At 45.0% G+C, this 14,030-nt stretch overlaps 1 protein-coding gene across 1 annotated transcript in view; it reads right to left on the reverse strand.

Annotated features, from left to right (window-relative positions):
- Positions 1-14,030, reverse strand: part of ANO6 (anoctamin 6) — a 132,610-nt gene that overhangs the window by 82,520 nt on the left and 36,060 nt on the right. The window contains exon 2 of the mRNA XM_077840912.1: positions 8,713-8,892. Coding sequence (XP_077697038.1) covers positions 8,713-8,892 — 180 coding nt within the window. The remainder of the gene's footprint in view (positions 1-8,712; positions 8,893-14,030) is intronic.

Here is a 14,030-nt window from a genome sequence, read left to right on the forward strand (position 1 = left end):
TGTTACCTTGCCATAAATGTCATCTCTCACTTTCCTCAGAGTACCGGTAAATGAGAGCATTGACTGGTTGTCACAGCAGGTATTTTTAAACACAGTCCAAATCCTTCACTCACAGGGGAAAAAAAAAAAAAGAAATGGAACACTGCACCCTCATGGGGTAAAATCCACTCCTGAGCAAAGGGTCAATACAAAGCCTATATGCCAGTCAGCGCCTGCTGAGCCTTTCAGTGGGATATGCCTGTTGTATAGGCTTTATACTTGTGCCCTCTGCACATGGGAAGATTTACAGACAATTATTTAAGGGAGTTCACTGGCTGACTGAATAAAAACGTGATCATTCATTTTGAGTCAACTGGGTAACACCCCATTAGGTTTTGGAGGAAAACAGAGGTGTTTACTAACCTAATAGAAATGTCACAAATTAAAAAATCCATAAACATTTACAGTAAGTAAAATACAGTATGTTTTTAATGTGAATTTAAATATTCCCCTGCAGTGTTTAGTCGAACCGCTGCAGCCCAGTGCTACTTCATGAGAAGCAGTACATGAAATGGATTAGTCCTGTTTAATCGTCCAAATTGAATGAAATAACAAAATAAAATAAAGGCGTCAACAGATCTAGATTTGCAGCTACTGAATGGAGTCAGGTGGTCCTGGTTCTGTTCTGTTCATCTGGCATAAGCTGCAGTGTCTAAATGTAGCAGAATCCTAGGGCTCTCTTTCAGGATGCTCCTTACTAAGGAGTGCTAATTGTGTGACTTTGAGTTCCCTAAAAGAGGGTCTGATGCTCCTCATGCTGGTACCCGATCACACAAGTGGAAGAGTTTCCATCAAGGAAAGCAAATGGGCCTACCTCTAGGAACAGGTCACCGACATACAAAGAAGCAAAGAGCTTTCTGAAACTGCCCCTTGCTCACAAGGCCACATCTCACAGGCACTGTTCCAGGAGCTCTGGGAAGGAATAAAGAAGAATACAGGGATACAATCTGGCTCCTGAAATGAAGTCCATTCTGAAGCGGGTTGTCTAAAAATCATACCTCCCTTCAGAAGACCGTGGGATGGCTATGAGTGGTCTCTCCCAGATTCTGATGAAACCAAAGGTCCACAGATGAATTACTTTGACCCGGTTCTGTTGAAGGGATAGGCCTAATAGTCGTAGAATCATAGAATATCCGGGTTGGAAGGGACCTCAGGAGGTCATCTAGTCCAACCCCCTGCTCAAAGCAGGACCAATCCTTGCCCAAGCCAAGCTGAGGGGTGGGGCTTTGCACACTTCCTCCCTGAAGCCTGGGCTTAGGTCCATATCTCTGTGAGAGGGATCTGTCTGCTTGGGAGTCTCAGCTGTTTTTGCGCCCGGGGGGGGGAATAGAAGAAAAGGAGGAGGAGGAGGAGGCCCTCCCCCGTGACTTTTAGCCAGTAGTTAGGATACTCACCTGGGATGTGGGAGACCCCTGATTCCAATTAGGAGGAGGAGGGAGAAAAATTGTTTTCCTTAACCTCTGAGGATAGGACAAGAAGCTAGGAGGCATCTCCTAGGAAAAGATGGCTATCCGCAGATCATACATGAGGAATTGAAAATTGTTGTTTCTATCACAGAAGAGGTGATGTGACTATCTGTCAGTACATATCTACTGGAGTCTAGCTTCCTTAAAGTCTACGGAGCACATGTAGTATTTGGGGAGAGATTGGTGCACTGACTGAAATGGGCTTTATGCATCTGCTCACTCTAAAGAGGAGAGCCTAGACTAGGTCTGAAGTTCCCTGATTTTTTGGTCAGTAGAAAAATATTAATTAAAGCCTAGAACCTTGTTCTGGCATTTTAGAAGGTAAACATGGCTTGCTGCTTTAAGCTAGGATCTCAAGCACACTTGAAGACTGGAGGTGAGAAAGGCTAAATCTGAAGATGTAACTGTCCTGGACTACTGAAGAAATTCCCACTGAAATAATGGGGGTTTCCCTAAATGTGGGAGGATTTCCCATTTCCAAGTACCAGTACCTAACCGAGGAAGGCTGAAGATGCAATTAAAAAAAAAAAAAAAAAAAGCTGTGCACCATAGGGCCATGGAGGCAATTGAGCTGCACGAGAGCAAAGGATGATCTGAACATATGCTGATATAAGGTAACGTGACAGGGTGTACCAATCCTGCATTGGGGAGGCGAGGGTTAAAGAATTGTTCTGGGCCCAGAAGGCCACACCCCCTTCCCTCTGCTGGACATGCTCCCAGTAGAGGGAGCATTTAAAAGGAAGCGACTCAGATCAGTCTGGGCTGAATGTGGAGGAGAGCAGTGGGGTGCAGCAGCCTCCTGATGGGAAGTTGCCAAGCCTCCATGCCACCGGGGCCGAGCCTCATAGCGAAGCCACTGGAAGAGTGGAGGCTGATGACTCACCAGGGCCAGTGGGAAAGACACTGGATACATATTGGAGGGGCATACAAGAGACTCCCACATCCAGCTCATGATGACCCCAGAACGACTGGAACAAGGGTAGGAAGTGACCCCAAAGCACCCTCCCTGGGTATCAGGCCCTGAGCCCTGTACAAGGGCTGCTGTTGCAAAGGGCCCTGGGTCGGAACCTGCTGGAGTAGGGTGGACCCAGGTTCCCCTATCCCCGCTTGCCAGTTGGTGACTCTACCCCTGAACTGTAGCCACTGTGTGGAGCGACACTACCTTGAGCTATAACACAGAGAAATCGACCCTTAGACTCTCACCATTAGGTGTCACATCTTGGGAATACTGCCACTAGGCAGTTCTGCCAGCCCGGACCACATGTTGGATTATATTAAAGAAGTTCTGTATTAAAATCACAAATGAGTTTGATTCCCCATAGTTTAAATTCCAGGGTATTACTAATTAAGAGGTCTCTTGGTTTTTGGTACTGTTTCTCTCCCTCTGTGTGTGAAACTTGCAAGCTGCTAATTGTGTTAGTACATTCTAAGACAGAATCTGTTCTCAAAGCAATTCACAGAGAGAGAGACTCAAAGCAATACTCTAACAACAGAAACAGCACCCAGAGACTCCCCGCCCTTTTGTTGTATTAACAATTGTGATTAAAATAGAGATAGAGGATGTATGTGGATGGATGCTTGGTGTGGATAATAACTGAATGATCAGGGAGGTGCCAGCCTAAGAAGCCAGTGTCCATCGGCTGAAGAAGGCGTCAAGTGGAAATAACCAGAGGACCCCCCCGGAGGGCAGACTAGAATCCACCCAACAGCCTCAAGAATGGGAGAACCAAAGAACAAGATAACATCTAGCAGCAAGGAACCATCAGGAATGTGCTATCTACTGATTGATTCAGCAACAGCATGATGAAGCAATTCCCATAGACTGGCACAGGAAGAAATTCCTATAAAAATAGACTCTAAAAAGTGAGAACTTTGGGGTCTGATTCTGCAAACCAACTTCCAGGAGCATCAGATGAGCATCTGACAAGGCCTTGCTCCCTCCTCATGTCCAGGCCACCTGGCCAGTGACTTGGCATGATAACAACTTTGCAGAACCTGTGTGTGTGTGAATGAATGTGTGAATAAATATGAGATTGAATGGAGTGTTATAGCTATAACTAACTGCTTACTATGATTCTTTCTGTATTCACAATAAATGTGGTATTTTGCCTTTTTCCCTTTAATAAGATCCTGCTGGTTTTTATTTTATTGGTACAACACACACAGCCAACTCCAACAGGTAGGAACTGGAGCATTTGCTTCCAAGGCTTCAACATTTGCTTCAAAGTTACAGGATGGGGTGAAGGGGATGACAACCTAAGGAAGAGTTCCAGAGTACACACTCTTCTCCCAGTCCCGGGTGAAACTCTGAATTCAAAGGCACCAAAAACTACTCCTCAGTTCAGGAGATAAGATACTCTAACTTACTGTCTGTTTTTGGGACTGGGTAGATGTGGGGGAAAGATACTGAAGTAGTGAGGTACGATCATTACCTTTCAAGAGAAGGCAAAAATACAAAAAACCTGAGGAAGAAGGGTGGGTTGGAAATATTAACACCAGAAGTAAGGGAGTCTTCTTTCCTCCTTGTTAGGTGGACATGTCGCACTATTTGTCAGAATCTTCTCAGTTGTTAGATACTGTCTGGGTAACAAGAACAGTTGTTCTCTGGGATAAACTATTTTCAGAACTTACCTGTGAGCCCGGACATTATGATCAAAGATTATAAAGGGACCTTATGTATGTTCCTTTATCAGAAGCTTACATTATTTGCTTTATTACACTTGTGCAGGTCTTAGCTTAAAAATACATGCTACTAAAAACCTGTGCTCCGCTTTATATAAGGGCATGTATTTAAAAAGGAAATTGATTTTTTTTCTAATGGGCTCTCTTATGTATGCAGTATTTATAGTTAACAAGGTCTTATTTTTTAATATTAAAACTTAGTTCTCTCCTTATAGTCACTTACAGCTCCTTATAAGGGCGAGTAAGAAACACATAGCAACTAGTAATGCAGCAATGGCTTTTAAACTATTGGTAAATTACATTGTTAGCATAGTCACAAATCACATGTGTGTAGGTATTGTTAAACCAAAGACTAATCTAATAAATGTTTATTTTAGTTTCAGAATATGCAACCCATATGTAGTCACACACACCCACACACACCTCAATCTTAAAGGAAGTGCAATGGCTGTCTTGGAAGATTCTTCTTTTTTGTTTGGAAGACTTATTTTTAACGGTTTTTTTTCCCCCTTACAGCTGTACAAACAGAGCACTGAGAACAGATGATTAGAAATCCAAAACTAAAATATCTGCTAAGACTAGCCATAAAGACAAAGACAGTTCTGTGTTGGGAATATAAATACGAAGAACATCAGTATAAAGCCCTGCTGCCTGAAACTGGTCCGAGCCAAGGTAACTCTTAAGAAAACTCGCTGATTGTTAGAAAGTGACAGATGAGGGAAATGATTATGCTAACTGCACTGCTTATACATTAAAAAGGCATGAGACTGGAATGTTCAGTAACCAATTATTGCTCAATTTGTGTGTCCAAACCTTGATTTGAAAGTTGGCCACCTGCCCAACGGCTGGGAAAGGCTCTTAACTGCCCGTTTGTAGGCAATGCTGACTCATCAGAAAAACAAAAGGGCCTGATCTGTTTCCACTGAAGTCCATGACAAAACTCCCATTTATTTCAATGGGAGCTGGATTGGGCCCAATGTTAGTTTATATAATGGACCATGGGCCAGAGTCCGATTAGTTCCAATGCTATAAATCCAGAGTAACGGCAGTGAAACCCAAATGCTGATGCCAGATCTTCACTGGGGTAATTCAGACCAGAATTGAAACTCCAGAGTAAATTCTACTGATTTATACACCACGCACTCTCAATGGGGTGCACAAGGAATAAATTAAAGCAGAAATTGATTCATTAGTTTGGCAATGGTAAAGACCCATTTTAGAGGCCAACCAGTTATCCCTCCTACAACGTGGTTAAGAATTATTACAAGTTTCATCTATCACTAAGGCCAAATCTAGATGAGGAAAACAGCTTGTTTCAAGATCTGTTTAACACTATTTAAAGCCTGTTACAAATAACAATGCAAGTAATGTTTAAAAAGATGTTATCTGGTGTGGTCAAACCTAGGGCTTAATAGAATTAACTGATTTGGAAATTCAAAATCCTTCCTGTTGACATAGGCCTGCCTTGTTCCTTGAGAGCAGCGCATTGAGAGAAGACCCTCCACACATGGATCTCCCTTCATCTGTGTGTGGGGTCAACAGTCTCTGTGCCATGGTCCTCTAGTCTCCACCGAGAACCTCTGCAGGGCTGGGGATATGGACTGGAGGAGGGCAGCATAGTAGCCATGTTACCTGACTCCTTTCCCCTGAATACCAGACTGAGTCTGCCGATATGCAACCCAGTCTTCTCTTCTCCAAATCACGCTCTACATCATGGAGACCACCTCCATTTTTAAAGGTGATATCTGAGGTAGTGGGGATGTCCTGGCTAGGCTGCCAGGAAGCTGGGGGATTAAGGATGTGAAGAAAGGTGCCCAGAGCTAGTACAGAGGGCTGTGAGCTTCCGGGCTAGTGGAGTCGTGAAATTTGGAAGTTGAATCAAGCACCAATGTGTGATTTCCACCCCCAAGAATAAATTTCCTAAGGGGAAGACGTCTTCTAGTCTGACCTCGTGGGGAAGGGCTTTCATTTCTCCCATTCAACTACCTTGGGAGGAATGGGAGGCATGATTTACACTGCAAGCACTGGTTTCAGAGTAACAGCCGTGTTAGTCTGTATTCGCAAAAAGAAAAGGAGTACTTGTGGCACCTTAGAGACTAACCAATTTATTTGAGCATGAGCTTTCGTGAGCCACAGCTCACTTCATCAGATGCATACTGTGGAAACTGCAGCAGACTTTATATATACACAGAGAATATGAAACAATACCTCCTCCCACCCCACTGTCCTGCTGGTAATAGCTTATCTAAAGTAATCTTCAGGTTAGGCCATTTCCAGCACAAATCCAGCTGGAAATGGCCTAACCTGAAGATTACTTTAAATAAGCTATTACCAGCAGGACAGTGGGGTGGGAGGAGGTATTGTTTCATATTCTCTGTGTATATATAAAGTCTGCTGCAGTTTCCACGGTATGCATCTGATGAAGTGAGCTGTAGCTCACGAAAGCTCATGCTCAAATAAATTGGTTAGTCTCTAAGGTGCCACAAGTACTGCAAGCACTACACCACAGGGTGAAATCCAGAATCCGTTCAAGTTGATAGCAAAACTTCCATTGACTTAACTGGGCCAGGCTTTCAACCTACAGTGCTAGATTTGATAGCGATTGGGTTACTAGACTTCCATATAGGTGGTGCATGTACTAATGCCTGACACTTTCCATTATAGGACCCTCTTTTCAGTTGTTAATAACTTGTCCACAATTAAGCTAGTCAGGCTCAAATGTTTCATACTGGGTGCCTGCCTCACACTGATTTTGTATTTATTTATTTATATAAAGTTGCAGCTGTAATAGTCCAACCATTTCTGAAAACAAGACTAAGAAGAATGTGGGGTTTTTTGCCCATTTAAAAAAAAAATACAGCTGTTTTATTGAGAAGCTCTAGAGTCCCCCGGCTCTGGGGCAAAAGCTTGAAATTTGGCAGGAGGGTTCCCTTTGTGCCAGATTTACCCTCTTGCAGTCCCCATGAAAGTTCACCCAAGTTAAGAGCTTTCCAAAAAAAAATCTCAATTCACACATGTTCAGTAGAGTGGCAGCTACATGTTCCACCCTAGACTTAGCAGGCCTTTCCCTGCAATTGCTCCTCCTTGCTGCCAGGGTCTGCTGTGGCACAGGAACTGAGAGCAGAGAGACTGGCTGAGGGAATATGGGAGAAAAAGAGCAGCCTGATTTCAAAGCAGAGGAATAAAGGCGGTGGGGGGAGGTTGCAGGAGCCATTGGGGGTGGGGAGAAGCAGGGAGAAATGGGTTTAGGGAGATAATAAAGCCACTGGAGGGTGCGGGATGTGAGTATCTAAGTGCATGACAGGCAGAGGCGTGGGACAAGGGACAAACTAGGGGCAGAAAGATCTGTAACCACTAGAGCACTCTGTGTTTCAGAATCTGGAATAGAACCCCGGAGTCCTAAATTCTCCACACTACTCTTCTGTCCACAAATATTCGTGAAACCCACTGCTAAAGTCTGTCTCATCCCCTTCTAGTGACTGGTCCATATAGAGGATAGCCTATTACTGCTACCAGTTACTCCATTAGTTCAAGTGGTATATGTATGTGCTGTTGGGGGTCAGTATAGATCCATGTGATAGAATTTCTGTTTTGTTTTGCTTTTTAAATAGAACATTAAACCTACATTCAAAGACCATTAAGTTTTCAAAATCAAATACGACTTATGAAATAGCAGACTTGAGGCTGCCTGTGAAACCTTAATTCAGACCCTTATGCATTATGAAACTATCTTTAACTGCATATCTTATTTTGGTCCACTGGAACCATGCCTCACTCAGTGCACAGGCCTATTTGGTCCCTATGTATGTGATGGATCACTGATGGGGATTCACCTAGTAAACCAGAAGGGCCTTCCCCTCTTCAGAGACAAAGGACCAGGAAATAACCCAACAACACAGGGTTCAATTAATTCCAGGGGACAACAAATGAAAAAAACATGAATAGGAATGAGGGTCAGAGGTTCACACTCAGAATTCCAGAAAGTGACACTTAGCAGAGAACCCCAGACAGCACCCACTGCTCCTTGAAAGAGCCCAGGAATCTAGGGGATGGAACTCTGTACACAGGCATGAGCAGACAAGTGCACAAAATTACGCCCCATAATCACTGCTGCAAGGAACACTCTCTCCCACCCCCATCTACCCCCTCTTCCTTGATTTATGTATGGCCAACTTGGACAATGTGAGGAGGAGGTTGACAAGGAGGCCTCGGAACATATGGAAAGTGCATAAATAAAAAGGTGTGGGGAAAACTGCAGCCAAAACACAGGAGATGGAAAAGGGGAGGCAGCCTGGTGCACTGAAGTCTGCTCACATGGGAGGTTCAAAGCAGCCCAACACCAACCTCTGGAGTGATTGGGGAGATGGCTGGCAGGTACCACTATGCTGCAGGACTCACTTGAGGAAAGCTACTGAGGCAGGAGACAGAGCAGCCTTTGTCTCCTGGAGCACATGGTGGGGGACTCACAGGATGGATAATCCCATACATGGGGCGAGTGTACCGGGGTTCATCCACTCCCACTGACCATTGTCCAGGAGGTCTCCAACTTTGGCAACACCAGCCAGGACCAACCTCTGGTGCACCGAGGAGACCTCTACCAGCTGAGCCACAAGATGTGGACTGTGGAATAGAGGTTCAGTGAGCAAGTCCTCAGCCATGCAATGCACCTGGCTGTGGAGACCAATGTTCAGGTCCTGAGGAGGTCCTGATAAAAAAAAACAAAACAGCATCTCAGAGAAACTGAAGACCACGTCTCAGATGGAGCTAAAACAGCTGCTGGTCATATCAGAGCCCTCTGATGTTCCAGAGGACTACAAGCACTAAACAGAAATCTCTGCAGGGCCTGAAGATGGAAAGTATAGAGCAGACTGCAAAAGCATACCAGGCCCTGCACTTCCTCTTCCAGAGGGAGGCTCGGAAGACCTGCAGAGAGACAGTGCTTCCCTGGCCTAAAAAACTCCAGGGCTTCCCTCTGGAGTTGGCCAGGGTACCTAGGGGTGGACTCAGGGTGTTGAACCGGTACTAGAGCATGGACAGGACCAGTTGGTTAACAACCAGTGCCCTCCACCAAAGGAAAGACTTAATGTGGTGGAGGCTCAGGTTCTTGCACCCTATAGGGAGAGCAACTATAGGGGAGACCTGTCCCCCCCAGAGGGAAGGGCACTCCTGGGGCGAAGCTGTAAAAGCTGAAAGGGAAAGGAAGGGGGATTACAAGGGAGCCTGTCTTCCCAAGTGAAAGGGCAGAGCAGGGCCAAAAAAGGGGAATAAGGGTGGGGACGGACAAACAAACAGACCAAACAATCACAACGGGGAAGGGAGATCCTCAGACAAAAACCTCACCAAAATGAACAAAGGGAAAGGGCACCAAAATGGAGGGCAGGCCACACTACAAGCTGGAACTGGGGAAACAACAACACTGACAAAAAGCTGCTGCTACTAGGAGACTCCAGGCAGCAGAGGGGGAGGCCAGCTGCAGCAACAGTCGCAGTCAAGACAATCTCTCACCACTGCTGCCTGGAAGAGTCGTATGAGCAGAGCAGCCACACACCCTCCTCCAGCTCCAGCAGCTGGAGTGGCAGCAATAGCAGCTCCACACAACAAGGAAGTGCGCAGGATGCACCTGCTTTGGGAACGAAGCTGGGCTGGGTAGTGAAAGAGGCCGTTGTTTGTAGGGCCCTGCCTCATTTGTGCCAGAAGCTGGAAAGTGTGTACCTATTGTGGTTACCAGGAGACAGCGGGCCTAAGTCTGCCCAAAGCTAAAGTCCCACCCCTTCATCAAAGGGGGAGAAGCCCCTGAACCTAGGCCACAAGTAAATACTGGGGACAACAAATAAAAAAACAGGAACAGGAGTGAGGTCAAAGGTTGAAAAATCAGGGATCTGGAGGGGGACACCAAGCAGAGAACCCCCGACAGCACCCGCTGCTCCTCAAAGGCATCTGAAGAGTCAGTGGACACTGCCTGGAAAGTATGTTGTGAATGAGGCAGGGGATTAAAAGAAAAGAAAGGATGGTTTTACGGTTAGGACAGTTTGAATGCTGCCGTGGAGAACTCATTCTAGCCCTGCCTGTGCCAGAATTGCTATGTGCTAGGCAAGTCACTTAAATAACATTTGTCCCAGGTGGCTACTAATTGTGATTCTCATTTTCTAGATATTCAGGGTGAGACACTTGAGGCCAGATTTGCAGAAGCGCTGAGGACTCGCAACTGAAGTTTGTTCAAAGAACTGCTCTAATAAAATAATAAAAAAAAATTTATGTACTCTGAGAAATCAGGCCCTAGGTGTCAAGTCAGACAACCGAAAGTACTAGTCATGATAATTTTTGCCTAAACCTCGGTCTCTCAGTTCCCCAGCTGTGAAATGGGGATGATGATGCCATCTGATTTCACAGGGGTATTACAAAGTTACATTCACCCTTTGGGAAGCCCTCAGGTACTAGAGAAAGAAAGGACTGTTAAAAAAAAATCCTTGAGGAAACAACTATTCAGTGCAGGATTTGGATAATGGGTGTTAAATAAAGTAGGTGGAGGACATATTTTTTGAGGGTAAAAAACACCGTACTAACTACTAATTTATTGAATGAGGCAGCAGACTTGTAGGGAAAAAAACAGTATGATTACATTGTTAAAGACTGTATCATAATGTATGTGCACAAAGAAGGCCGAATTAAGATAGCACAGACTAACTTAACTCTGGCACTTCCTAACTTCTGTGTGCTTGACTTTGCAACTCTAATATTTGGATGTAATGTATGACTGTGTCAGCTGTTGCCAATAAGGAACCAATGGGAGCTATATTAAACTGATATCTGCATTTGAGCTTACACATGTTTAAAGGCTTGTGTCTGATCCAATAATAGATATTACCTCACCCACCTCGCATCTTTAAATAGGGGGAAAGATTATTGCTGGCTACACACAATGTAATTAAACAGTAAGTTACAAACAAACAAAAATTGAAACATTTTAGAGGTGCCCCTGACCAGAAGTGATGTAGCAGTAATTATTCCTGAGGGAGGGGAAACTTTGTTAAGACTCTAGAATTACACCTAGTCAAGCAATCTGGTTAGTGGAATACATGTAGAAGCTATAAAATACACTCCTTACTGTTTGTTCATCTTAAAGTGTAGGTATTACGAGATAAGTGACTGACACTACTCTTTAGCAATTCGCATATCAGCTTTGCTAAGTTTTCAAAGTCAGTACAAAGAGTCTAATTAAATGGAAATTTAACTTAATACCAGAAAACCAAGCTGTATTTTTGGCTTTGCACAGTCACTATTAATAAAAGGTTTTGAATCCTGTTGACAATTCATGAAACTCAATGACTACAGCTTGTTCCTAGCTATGTTTTGATAACTTAATGCAAAACAGCTGTAGCTTTGAAGACAGTGCATGTAAGCTGCCTTTTGGAAGGAGGAGGCAAGGAAGGACCAACAGGAAAGATATACTTGTGCTCACAGCCTTCCATTAGCGTTCAACCAAGAATAACAGTAACGGTAATTTATTTTTGCCTACAGCCAGAGTGCTGGGTGCACTGTACAACAGAACAAAAAGAAACCAAGACATAACATACAAAAACAAATTTGGAAAATGTGAATAAAACAATCAATACAGGGCCAAGAGTGATCAGACAAAATCCCACCCTGAAGGAGTGGGGAGGTAAGGGAAGTCGAATGATAAGTGGCAGGCCTTTTATAAAGTGGGGATGGACCAAGGCAATGGATGTCACTGGGGAAAGAATTTTATACCACCTTCTGCTTGATCGTCTCATGACCTTAGTCAATGGTGGAAACCATAAACTTTGGGTGATGTGTGAGTGCTATGATCAGTCAATACTCTGCTAAATGAGCAAGCCTGAAATACAGCCAGGGCCAACAATGTTACAGGCTTTAAAAGTCAATACTGCCAATTTAGTTTACATGTAGCTAATATACAGAATGGAAAACAAGAGTAACATAACAGTCACCTCAGATCAGCGAACAACTGTGCTGCTGCAAGAGATGCCAAAACCCTTCTGAGAGCCATGAAGTGTGGAGATTACACCAAATAAGTCTTATGGTCACAAGGCCAAATGTGCTGTTGCAAGGTCAGGACAGTATAAATAAAGACATGACTGACAAGTTATGCAACTAAAGAAAATTCCAGGACACATCACATGTGGCCTTCCGTGGAAAGGCTATCAGGTTTTACCCTGCCCATCTCAGTGCTCTTTTCTTTGCTGTATGTGAACAATTCTCATTGTGAACAGATTTAGAGGAGTGAGCTTCCTCTATGACAACCTCTACCCAATAGCAAAACTATGGTTTTCTCAGGGTTGAGGACATAGCTGCAATGCATTCAGCTGGCAACATTCATTTTTCCAGTGCAAAATCTCAATTTACAGGGTACACAGCCCCAGAGGTACGTACAGAGCTGAATCATTGCAGGCCTTGCATATCTACAGAGTTAGCAAGAACTCACCATCTGCAACTGTACAACAGTCTCACACAACAGAATGAGCACAGGGACGGCTTCCTCCTTCCTGCCCCTACTCCTTGAAGCTGGAGAAGGGTGGGGCAGAGGCAGGGACAGGATCATGCCTTCCAACCCCACCGCATGGATTAAGGCTGGTACACTAGGAGGAGCAATATGCTCCATCCAAATGGGTGAGCACATTGCACTTCATGCTCAAGGAACAGTACTGGCACAGACTATATCCCTAGTGCTCCTCCTGGGGACAGTGCAGGATCTCAAGGACTCTATGTACAGATGCGATCCAAGTGCCACACTCTAGCCCACAGCTGTGTACAACACTGATGATACCCTACCACAGGGATACTCAGTCTGAGGTCCAGGAACCACAACTGGCACTTTAATGTGGTTCTTGTGGCTCTTTGCAGAACTGTGTGATTTAATTAATAACTAACCTAAGTTATTAACCAATCAGGATGCTTTTACTATGTTATTAACGACTTGGAGTTGATAAAATAACACTTCATCAGTCATTTATAAACTAAATATTTTCCATCATACTGTTTAAATATGACTATATAGTACAGTAACTCCTCACTTAAAGTCGTCCCGGTTAACGTTTTTTATTGTTACGTTGCTGATCAATTAGGGAACATGCTCGTTTAAAGTTGTGCAATGCTCCCTTACAATGTCGTTTGGCAGCCGCCTGCTTTGTCCACCGCTTGCAGGAAGAGCAGCCCGTGGAGGCTAGCTGGTGCGAGCATGAAACCAGGGTGGACCGGCAGCCCACATCAGCTCCCCGCTTCCCTAAGTTCCCTGTATGGCAGATGCCCAGCAGGCTATCAATTGCTGGCAGTTCAGCTGTCCTTCCCCCCCACTGCCATGCGCTGTTCCTGCCCTTCACCTTGGAGCTGCTCCCCGGAGCCTCCTTCTTGCAGTGTGTGTGTTGGGGGGGGTGGAGCAAGAGAAGGGGAAGAGGAGGGCTAATGTCAGGGTGTCCCCCCTCCCCCCCACTTACCCCATATCTCCACAGAGCGGGGCGGGGGGGACGACGGAGGGGGGACACGACAGGGCTCAGGATGGAGGGAGCTTCGTGGCAGCAGCCTCTGTCTCAACTTGCTGATCTACTTAACAAGGCAGTGTACTTAGAGTGGGGTCAGCGTACTTAAAGGGCCAATGCGCATCTCTCTCTCACACACACGGTGTGTGTGTGTGTGTGTCTGTCTGCCATGCTGTCTCCCCTCCCTTCATTCGTGCTGTCTTGTAGAGCGAGAGGCTACATTAACAACAATGGGTAAAACCTTGAGGGCTCAGCTGATTGCTACTTCATCATTTAGCCATAAGGCACTCCCGGGGAAATATCCCACCCTCTGACTTCACAATCATTATCG

This window comes from Eretmochelys imbricata, chromosome 1 (assembly GCF_965152235.1).
Source record: "Eretmochelys imbricata isolate rEreImb1 chromosome 1, rEreImb1.hap1, whole genome shotgun sequence".
Lineage (NCBI taxonomy): Eukaryota > Metazoa > Chordata > Testudines > Cheloniidae > Eretmochelys > Eretmochelys imbricata.